This window comes from Carya illinoinensis, chromosome 1, assembly GCF_018687715.1.
Source record: "Carya illinoinensis cultivar Pawnee chromosome 1, C.illinoinensisPawnee_v1, whole genome shotgun sequence".
Taxonomy (NCBI): Eukaryota; Viridiplantae; Streptophyta; class Magnoliopsida; order Fagales; family Juglandaceae; genus Carya; species Carya illinoinensis.
Genome location: NC_056752.1, coordinates 39,902,956 through 39,913,909, shown reverse-complemented (window position 1 = coordinate 39,913,909; position 10,954 = coordinate 39,902,956). Strand labels below are relative to the sequence as shown.

General features: G+C 38.4%; 1 protein-coding gene across 3 annotated transcripts; it reads left to right on the top strand.

Moving 5' to 3' along the window:
• Window positions 1-250: 250 nt before the first annotated feature.
• Window positions 251-6,943, top strand: LOC122318622 (lipoamide acyltransferase component of branched-chain alpha-keto acid dehydrogenase complex, mitochondrial). 3 transcript variants are annotated; one of them, XM_043136165.1, is made up of 8 exons: window positions 252-780; window positions 1,439-1,585; window positions 2,620-2,745; window positions 3,146-3,561; window positions 4,051-4,298; window positions 4,887-4,975; window positions 5,859-6,097; window positions 6,492-6,943. In XM_043136165.1, the coding sequence occupies exons 1-8, from the start codon at window positions 577-579 to the stop codon at window positions 6,499-6,501; spliced, it is 1,479 nt and encodes a 492-aa protein (XP_042992099.1). In that variant the 5' UTR covers window positions 252-576; the 3' UTR covers window positions 6,502-6,943. The 3 variants fall into 3 exon arrangements, with proteins under 3 accessions (XP_042992110.1, XP_042992099.1, XP_042992091.1); XM_043136157.1 differs by having other exon boundaries at window positions 254-780; window positions 5,859-6,086; XM_043136176.1 differs by lacking the exon at window positions 5,859-6,097 and having other exon boundaries at window positions 251-780.
• The last annotated feature ends 4,011 nt before the right edge of the window (window positions 6,944-10,954 follow it).

Genomic DNA, 10,954 nt, shown 5'->3' with positions numbered 1-10,954 from the left:
AAAGCATAAAATCATTAAATATAAGAAATAAAATAAGATGAAATAAATATCTCTGAATTCAAATGCCCCTAAGATTTAAAAAATAAATAAAAAATCATAAATTAAGTGACTAATTTCATGAGTTATCTTAAAAATTTTTAATTTAAATAAACCTTCGTCGTTGGCTAGTTGAAAACGGAAACCTGGAAAAGAACAAGAAAGTGTCGAGCTGGATTGGATAAAATGGGGTAGTGCCTGAGCCTTTTTAATGTTTTGTTTGGACCAGACTAGACAACCTCAGTTCAAATCAGGATTCCGTAAAGCTAATACTGGATTTACGAAACTTAAGATCAATATTGTTTCCGGATAATATTTATTTAATAACGTGATATCTGTTTGTCTCTCTCCCAATAATCGTAGTTTCCCTTTCGCGTTGATTGTTCGGAGTTCGAACGATCGAAATTCAAGACCTCTCAAATCTTTTCACTCAGGACTTGGGACTGTTTTTCCAATAAAAACTCAATAAGTAAGGCTAAATTTATCTTAAACAAGTGGGAAAAAAACGTTGTAGCTCTCTCGTACGGACACCCGCGAATCATGATGGGTCGGAGGATTTTGCAGAAGATTTCTTGGAGCTCCGGTGCGCGGTGGCTGTGGCTGTCTCCGTACGCTTCTCAAGCTATGATCCCTGCTCTGGTTGCCTCGGAGCTCGATCCTCCATTTCAACGGTTCTCCTCCTCTCGGATTGCCTTTTCTACGTCCGCTTTGCTGTCTTTTCGCTCTGCTGCTAATCGAATTTATGTGTGTCCCCTGCCCTTTTAGCACTTAAATTAATCCCGAGTTGTTTTAGCGTACTCTTTGTTTCTTTTGCCTCGTTGCTTTGTTAGTCAATAATAGCTCATGGCACAGTCTATGTCTATGATTACAGTTTAATTTTGGGTTTTTAGGTTAGTGCAATTCAAATTGCGTAGGCGCTGTTTCTTGTATTTTGTCGTTCTTGTGAGGGAATGGTGCCCCAGTACCATATCATCAATTATCACGGCCTTTATGCATTGCTTTCCTGGAGAATGTTGAATTGGCGCTGACACCTCTTGGATGAATTTGTAATTTTTTTTTGGGATGAATAGTAATTGAATAGCTTCCTAAACAGAAACATACATTCTAATTTTCCAAGCTGTTGGTTTAACCTTGATATCAATTGCCATATTGAGGTTCTTTGTTTGATCGATTTGCCACCTGAATAACTTCAGACCTATCCAATTATTTCCATTATTGATCTCGTGCACTGGGCCTTAGTGGTCGGAATGGGTATGTGAAATGGTCCTCAATTAATCAAATCAATCGAGTCGATAAGTCTTAAGTCTTTGAACCGTGATACTGTAGAACTCGCCCACAAATGAAAACATCCTTTTCAACATCTTGTTAGCGTTTCTGATGTCTCCCTTTTCCATTTTTGCAGTTCAATAGTCCATATACTGGGAAGGGATTTTGCTTTTCAAGTCATGCTTTGGCAGAACTTCCAGCTGGTGGGATAGTTGATGTACCGTTAGCTCAAACTGGGGAAGGTATTGCCGAATGCGAACTTCTTAAATGGTTTGTGAAGGAGGTGAGTGAATGATGATAATGTTGCATGTTTATATCTTCTAATTTATTTGGTTGGTAGATATGACAAAGGCTTGGTTGGAGCCGTGGATAGGTGCTGAATTTCTCTTTTTCTTCCATGTTATACTATCAATGCTCTTCTCATGTATTTCCCAACTTTCAGTTGGTTTTTTGTATGTTTACAGAGGCTTGTAGATGTTTGTTAGAATATATGTTGAATGATTAAATTCACCTCTTCCTATCAACTTAGAGGATGCTTGGGGAATGAGATGAGATGAGAATTTTGTGAACAGTAGGGAGATAGTTTGAGTTAAGTATTTATTGAGGTTTGAGAAAGGGGAGAGAAAATTTTGAATAAAAAATATTATAAAGTTAAAATATTGTTAGAATATAATTTTTTAATATTATTTTTGTTTTGAGATTTGAAAAAGTTAAATTGTTTTTTGTTTGAAAATTTGGGAAAGTTATAATTATTAGTTTGAAAAAGTTGTAGTGATTAGTTTGAAAGTATTTGTGTTTGAATATGTTTGGGAAGAAAATGAGATGGGATGGGATGAGATTTAAATTGTTTCCAAACATCCCCTCAAGCTTCTGGGAAAGTTAGTAATTTAACATGGTATTTGAGTAAAAGTAGCCAGTTTCAATCATGGCTCGATATTTTACCCATATTATGATTGAATATTTTTTATGATTGAATATTTTACATGTTGGCTCCCTTATGAGGGGGGAGTTTAGCCTTTGTGTGGGAGTCTATTTTGTGAGAGAGTGATAGAATACATGTTAAAGAGAAGACTTATTTAGTATAAAATATCATATTGAGGTTCTTTCCATGATTTCTTGGGAAATTTAAGGCTTCTTTCTCCTGTTGAAAAATGAAATTTGTCATATTCTGCACTGTTGGTGAAATAGGATAGTCAACCTTGGTCATAAATTGGCTTTTCTGGTTGATTATCTATGCATTTACCTACCATCCATTTAACCTAGCTTATGTTTTGAATAAGTCAGCAGAGATAATTGTTGATACGTTTACCCTGGCAGGGGGATCAAATTGAAGAGTTTCAACCAATTTGTGAAGTTCAAAGTGACAAAGCAACTATAGAAATAACTAGTCGTTACAAAGGAAAAGTTGCTCAGATTCTTTATGTTCCCAGTGACATTGTAAAGGTGAGAATTAAAAATAATACTTTTCGGAACTTAGCCTCTTTCCATTCTTATCTTCACGCAATTTGTGTTCAACCCTACAACTGTTTTTACATATATAGTTTGAAAGTTTCCTGTTTTCTGAGGGGTTGTCAGAGATGCATAGGCAGTTAATTTGGCTTCAATCAGAAACTGTGTTAAACATAACTGCTAGGAAGCAAGGGATAATAAAAATCCCGATTATCTTTTACTTTTTCTGGAAGAGGGTATGGAATGCTGGATTCTTTTAAGTACATTAAGAAGGTTTGAGTAAGTTTTAGAGGCATTGAGGACTTGAAAAGACAGGAAATTATCTGAACTCAGGTCAGCTTTCTTTTTTCTACTTTGATCCTTAAAGAAGATTATGATTCTACTGAAATTCCAGGTTGGAGAAACTCTTTTAAAGATTGTTGTTGAGGAAGCTCAGGTTCCAAACCTGACTTCTGATGTTCCAGAAAACCCCACTCCAACTCATGATGGTATGGAAAAAGCAGTATCACTTGATTCAGAGCCGAGGAAAAATAACATTGGCGGAGTTCTATCAACACCAGCTGTCCGGCATCTTGCAAAGAAATATGGTGTAGATATATATGACATCCTGGGAACTGGTGAAGATGGGAGGGTACTAAAAGAAGACGTGCTCAAATATGCTGTCCACAAAGGAATCATTAAAGATCCATCTGCTTCCTTGACTACTGCTGATGGGGGAAGGCAGTTTCTTGAAGGAGAAGAGGACCATCCCCATGTATCAGCTGAAGTTGGATGGAACTATGGATATGAAGATAAGACAGTTTGCCTAAGGTAATCTTGGATGCAAAATTGAATTTGAAACTCTCCTTTAAAAGATAAGAAAAACAGAGGGACTCTGCCGTATAATCCATAACATGGACAAAACCATGATAAACTTGGCAGTACCAATACTATAGAGGTGTTATAATTCACTTTTGCCTGTCTTGATTTGGTTAAGTGTTGATAGGAATCCGAGCTATTGACCTGTGCAGCCAAAATCTTGCTCATCTTTTTCCTTCTAATGGATGACATGGCATGTGATTGTGGTTTCATGGATCTTCATATAAAATGAAAAGGAAAAGAAATAGTTCTTTACAAGTCTGAGTTTAAGGAGACAAATCTGGCATGAAGTTTAGATTCAGTAGCTGTGTCAATGTGCGCACAACTCCTTATAGCTTGTGACATGTGCAATGAAACGGATTCATGTGGAATGTTTGTGTTAGTAGTGCAATTGTGACAGAGTTAGGGTGATAGGCGAGCTACTTACATTTGTTCTTTCAGGGGCTTCCAGCGATCAATGGTAAAGTCAATGTCCATGGCTGCACAAGTTCCACACTTTCATTTTGTGGATGAGATCAATTGTGATGCACTAGTGAAGCTTAAAGCATCTTTCCAGAATAATAATTCTGATCCAGATGTTAAGCACACTTTCCTTCCATCACTGATTAAGTCTCTTTCAATGGCCTTGAGCAAGTATCCCTTAATGAATAGTTGCTTCAATGAGTCATCACTTGAGGTCATCCTCAAAGGTATATAGACTTGCCATTTCTACTGCTTCTGCGTTTCGGATAAGAACATCTGCTTATATAAATTGAGAAAATTGGCTGCTAATCATATTATGCATCACACAAGCTAATGTAAGAAGACGTTATCACTCAACTTCTACTGTAGGCCATTATTGTATATGTAAAAGTTTTCTTTTCATATGGATTTTCTGGATATAGGACTTGAAAATTGGTGGTGTGAATTATATAAAATTTTGTTTAATTGAGTTTGCTTATTTATATGGTTAAGACTGGTATTAGGCAAGATAGAAAGTAGCAAATCATGTGAAAGTGTTTTTATAATTCCATTAGCCAAAAAGAATGATAAATATAATGTGAGGATTTCACAGGGTTGATACGAAACAGGCAAAATTTTCACTGTTCACCATACTGTTCTCGTTGAACTCCTCCCAGTGGCTCTAGCACCACTCAAAGAGTAACACTTTTATAGTTAATATCCTTAGGCGCTCATCTTGATTACTCCAAAATGATTGAGACTCGAAAGGGCTAGAAATAATTTCATTGCCTTTGTTCGTGGTTTGATACAAGTTGTCTACTTGTTTATTATCATAGGTTCTCACAATATTGGAATTGCCATGGCTACTCCGTATGGTCTTGTTGTACCAAACATCAAGAATGTCCAATCGCTTTCAATTTTGGAGGTTCGTTTTGTGGAGCTTCTTAATTATGCTTCTTTTCCATTCTCCATTATTGACGTGTGAACTTTTTATTCTTCCCACATTCCTTGTTGGTTTCTCCAAGAAACACAGATAACAGTGGGAAACATGATCTTTGCTTGACACTCTGCTATAATTACATTTAGTAAAATTCCTTTTCTTTATAACCAGTCTTTCATTTTTTCGTTACTTTACAAAGACGAGAAAGTTGATTGTCCATCTCATAATCCGCAACTAAGGCAATGAAGTGTTACATTTTCCTTAATGCAATAGTATATATTTTATTGCGCAAACAATTTTGTTCTATATATTTTACATATATAATAGTTTTTATCTTTTTGTATTCACTAGCAATAGATTAATCGGCAGCAACTATCCATAGTATTTGCAATGCAATCAGGATATATTTGGGTTCTACACCTCGTGATTTAACATATCATTTAGTGGCTTATCCACCCTAAAATCATAGTACTCAATAAATTGCTTGAATCAGTGAGCAACCATCAACTGATGATTTGCGAAGGCAACAGAGGCAATTTGCTCAACAGTTGCTTCTGCTGGCATCTCATATGCTGCTGTGCTACTGCGCTTGGGTTATTGCTTGCTTTGACCATAGAATTTTAATAAGGAAACACTATTTAGCTTGGAAATAGTAACTTTGAAATATAGGTTATTGCAATAGGTTGCATTTGCTCCCCCAAATGGGTTTCTTTTTGTGGTCAATGTCCCAATATAATAATACATATGTGCAGTTAATGATGGCATAGTGCCTAATATATTTTCTTCTTCTTCTTCTTCTTACTTCCTTAAACCCGTCATAATCCCATGCTTTACTTTTGATATGCATATTTCCAAATGTGATTTATAGATAACAAAGGAACTATCTAGATTACAACAATTGGCACTGGGTAACAAGCTTAATCCTGTGGATATTTGTGGCGGAACAATTACATTAAGTAATATTGGAGCAATTGGTGGAAAATTTGGTTCTCCACTCCTCAACTTGCCCGAAGTGTCCATTATTGCAATTGGCCGGATTCAGAAAGTTCCACAATTTGCAGATGATGGCAGTATATATCCTGCATCAATCATGACTGTAAGCAATGAGTTATTCATCTGTTCACTCATATCTCCAGAATTAATATACCATAAGACTGATTGCCTACGCCTAGAAAACTCAAGATACTCAAATGATATCATTACAAATCACAGCATACACATTGTTCAATTATTTTACTGAAAGGGAAGGAAGAGATTCTTAGTTTAGATATGTTTTTAGATTTATGGTCTATACAGGCGTTGTAGTTATTGTCCCTTTGCACAGTATGTAGTTCTTTAGCACATACAGATTGATTATGATTTACAAAGAACCGAAATAAATTGGTATGTGATATACACAAGTTTTTGGTAACTATTGCTTTTGTCTGTAACATGTAATGAGCCTTTTAGTTTTGATAGATGAAATAATATGCCCAATCTGAAACGGTATTATCCTTCTCAGGTTAATATAGGTGCAGATCATAGAGTTTTGGATGGGGCAACTGTTGCAAGATTCTGCAGTGAGTGGAAACAATTTATTGAGAAACCGGAGCTGTTCATGTTGCATATGAAATAATGTGTCAAAGAAACTGGAATTAAAGATTCATTCAACTAAAATTGGAAACAACTCCTGCTCTTGTCTGAATATTGAGCACTCAAGTCAAAATGTAGAGCGATCCACACAAATAAGCTGTGGCATTTGCTACTTTGTTTCATAAAGGGGACAAATAAAGGGTGGATTGCAGTGGTGTTGCCATTGTTGCTGCTTGAAGATCACAAGAAGTTTCTATATATGTTCAGCTCAGCTGGCTTTCTCTATGCTTGTATCTGAAAGGATAAAAAGCAGCCAAAACATCTTGTTCAAAACTCACATTAAGTCTTATTGCTTCAAATTTCAATGATGCTTTCCTTGAATGATTTTGGAAACGATAGATGGATAATGGTATCTTCTCAAATGTTGAATAGGCGAAAAAGGTGTTTTCATGGGAAGTGAACACATCCCTCTCCGTACATCCCTCTCCTCCCGCTCTCTCACCTCTTGCGCTTCTTGCCGAGGATGAATTTTTAGTCTTTTTTTCACGCTTTTGTTAGTTCTTCTGCTCGTTCTAGTGTGGCTTTAATTATGGAATCGATTAGGAATGTCATTATAGATAAAAAATGCTTTGAGTTTAAAAAGTTGAGTGAATGGTGGTGAAGGTGCACTAAGAGTAGTTGTCAGGCAGTAAACTACATCTCTTTAGATCAAGCTTCTATAGGATGGTTGGCTGCCATGTTTAAAGAAGGCATAGCTGATGCCGGACCTGCAACTTTCATCAAAACAAGGAGAAGAGGGCCTTAGGTTTTTTTGATCCAGAGGTAGAGGAACTCTTATGGGAGATTTTTATCTATTTTGGAATTTGGCCAAGTAAAACGCCGAGGACTGATTGTTATACCTGAAGGAAGTAAGGGAGAAGGCTGGAGGAATTTTGGGGAGATGCTACAGGATATATCGGCATTGCACTCTGTTCCAAGAGGAAAAAACAGAGGAAGAAATGCAGGGAGGGCCTTACTTCCGCCGCAAGAGCACCGCAACATTTTGTACAAAGAGGCACTATCTTGAGTGCCAAAAATCATAGAATTGGCAGGAGATCTTTCTGATGCGGGTAAAGATCATGAGGGTGTGTCTGATAGCAGGGGAATGTTGGGGCCATTAGTGGGAACTCTGTTGCACGCTATTGCTGAGATGGAGAAGTAGGTGAGTGTCCTACAGTCTAATATGGCTGTACTAAAACGGTGCGTGCAAGAAAGTGTTGTTTGTGAAGTGGGCTTGGGCCATTCAGCAGGCCCATCGGGGTTGATTAAAGAACTGGCCCTTTCCAAAGGCCAGTCACAGGCTCCTCAAGGCATTTCAGGCCTGCAAGCCTCGGGCCCTTCCAAGGCCCAACATGTGAGCCCAACCCCACCCAAAGGCCTGTTCAACGGAGGGATGAGGCCTATCGGGGTGCCAGATCATAAGCTAGCGGGTTTAGACCTGATAAACAACACACGGTTGTCGGAAAGTGGTTAGGAAAAAATGGGTTCATCGGCATTCCTTTCTTAGGCGAAACAGACGGCGCCAATGACCTTGGTAGAGCAAATTCTTCTGGCACGCGATGCAGAGCAAGTTGAAAACTTGCATTTTGCTTCATTTTTTCCAGATCCTGAGACACAGAATAGACCGATGGAGACCCTCGGTGTAGTGCTTAAAACTCTATCGATTCCTCACGCACAGAACAACCCGATTTTGAGTTTTGACTCAACGCACGCCCAACTGGAGATCTCCTCTCCCACGGTTGATCTGTCCCGTGACTCCCACATATTTTCGGAAGTGACCCCTTTAGTTTCTGATAACCATTTTGAAGATGTTTCCCCTGTGGTGGGCCCCATAGCCTCGGATGAACATCTGGATCTGTGTTTGAAAGGTGAGGAAGAGAGGACTTTTGATTTTAGAAGGGAGGCTACAAATTGTGAAGAGCTTTTGCAATTGGTTGGGGATGACTCTGTCATCAGTGTGGTCCCTAATTCTCAACTGGTTTGTGTTGAGGTTGAGAACAATGTGGGTTAGGCGATTGAGTGGGGAGGACTTAAGTTAGTTGGGGATGACTCTGATGGTGGTGATAGGAATCCTTTTCCGTTGAACTGTCTATTACCCAATGAGTTTGAGATGTCAGACTGGGTTTTCAAAAAGGTTAAGGACATCCAGCACGTTGTAGGAATGAAATGTGTGGGCTATGAAGATCAGTTTATGGCACTTCTTACGGCCATAGAGGCGGGCCATGCACAATCAAAGAAACTTGGATCCAAGAAACAAATGGAGCTCAAGAGACTTAATTGGCCTCTGAATAAGGGGAGCTCAAGTCGTGATAAGAGCAAAAGAAAGGATACAGTTGTTTCTTTATGAAGCCAAAAATTGTGTCTTGGAATGTCTGGGGGATGAACGAGCTCAATAAGCGTCTCCGCATAAAAAATTTATTTCGAGAATGGAGGGTAGATATAGTTTACTTACAAGAAACTAAATTGAAGTTGGTGACCAGAAAATTAGTGAGAAGTGTATGGAGCTCCCCATACGTAGATTGGATCTATCTAGCGTCGATTGGGTCCTCAGGGGGTATTCTTGTGATGTGGGATAAAAGGGTGGTGGAGAAAATGGAGAAGTTCATAGGAGAATATTCAATGGCCGTCTCTTTTAAGTCGGTAGAATATAACTTTTTGTAGGCTTTTGCAGGTGTTTATGGGCCAAATGTTGATAACATCATAAGGCTTCTGTGGGAAGAACTTTCAGGCTTACATAGCTGGTGGGATCTCCCTTGGTGCATAGACGGTGACTTTAACGTCGTTAGGTTTCCGAGCGAAAGATCGGGAGATAGTCGTCTAAGCTCAGCCATGTCCGAATTCTCAGATGTCATTTTTTATTTGAACTTGGTGGATCTCCCTCTTGTAGGTGGCCCTTTCACTTGGTCGAATAACCAGACATGGTCTCGTTTGGACTGATTCCTAATATCGCTGAACTAGGAGTGTCACTATCCAGAGGTGTCTCAAAAGAGATTATCACGCCTTTGTTCAAATCATTTTCCCATTTTATTGGATGGGGGCAGTATTTAAGGCGGTAAGCGCTCGTTCAAGTTTGAAAATATGTGGCTCAAAAGTGAGGGCTTAGTGGATAGGGTAAGAAGTTGGTGGTCTACTTATCAGTTTCAGGGTACTCCATTTTATATTTTTGCAGCCAAATTAAAAGCTTTAAAGACTGACTTAAAGCTTTAGAATGCTCAAATCTTTGGAGATGTAGGGTTATGAAAACCATGGTGGAGGAGATCCTGAACTTTGATAGAATCACCGAAGCTAGAGTCCTCACCCTGGAGGAATTAGCGCGTAAGGTAGAACTGGGGTCTGAATTGGAAAGGATACTATCTTTAGAAGCGATTTCCTAACGTCAAAAGTCAAGAACCCTTTGGCTAAAAGAAGGGGACCGAAGTACGAAATATTTCCATAGAGTGGCTAACTCACATAGGAGAAATAATACCATTGATATGCTAAAAATCAATGGTAGATATTGCACAGATGCTCAGGTGATCCGGGAACATGTGGTGAGTTTTTTTAAAAATTTATTTTCCGAACAAGAGGGATGGAGACCAGTTGTGGATGGACTCGGTTTTGATTCTATTGAGCTTCAATCAGCATCCTGGTTAGAAAGAGCTTTTGAAGAAGATGAGGTATTTGAAGTTGTTAGAAAAATGGGAAAGATAAAGCACCAAGACCAGATCGCTTTTCCATGGGATTCTTTCAAACATGTTGGGAGGTTGTAAAAGAGGATATCATGAATGTTTTTAAGGAATTTTTCTCCACATGGAAATTTAAGAAAAGTCTAAGCTCTACGTTCATTGCTCTTATTCCAAAGAAATATGGGGCTTCGGAAGTAAAAGATTTTAGACCCATTAGTCCCATTAATGGGATCTACAAAATCTTGTCTAAGGTTCTAGCTAATAGACTAGGAGAAGTCTTAAGCAAGGTAATTTCAAAATCCCAAAATGCATTTGTAAGGGGTCAACAAATTTTGGATTCTGTGTTAATTGCTAATGAATGTTTGGATAGTAAAATGAAATCTGGTTTGACCGGGACTATGTGCAAGCTAGATATGGAAAAGGTCTATGATCATGTTAATGGGGACTTCCTCCTGTATTTGTTACGAAGATGTGGTTTTGGGGAGAAATGGTGTATGTGGATCAGATGATGTATTTCAACGGAAAAATTTTCAGTTTTGATCAATGGTAGCCCGGAGGGTTTCTTCGATAGTTCCCGAGGTTTACGACAAGGAGACCCTTTGTCCCCCATTCTCTTTGTTATCACCATGGAGGCTCTAAGTAGGATGTTAACAGCTTTAGTGACTAATGGCTTTATGACTGGATTTCC

Bases quoted from the DNA above. Each gene is read 5' to 3' on its own strand.
- LOC122318622 (XM_043136157.1), top strand. From the start codon at position 577: ATGATGGGTCGGAGGATTTTGCAGAAGATTTCTTGGAGCTCCGGTGCG. The intron at 2,746-3,145 runs GTGAGAATTAAA...CTGAAATTCCAG, and splicing joins TTCCCAGTGACATTGTAAAG to GTTGGAGAAACTCTTTTAAA. The intron at 3,562-4,050 runs GTAATCTTGGAT...TTGTTCTTTCAG, and splicing joins GATAAGACAGTTTGCCTAAG to GGGCTTCCAGCGATCAATGG.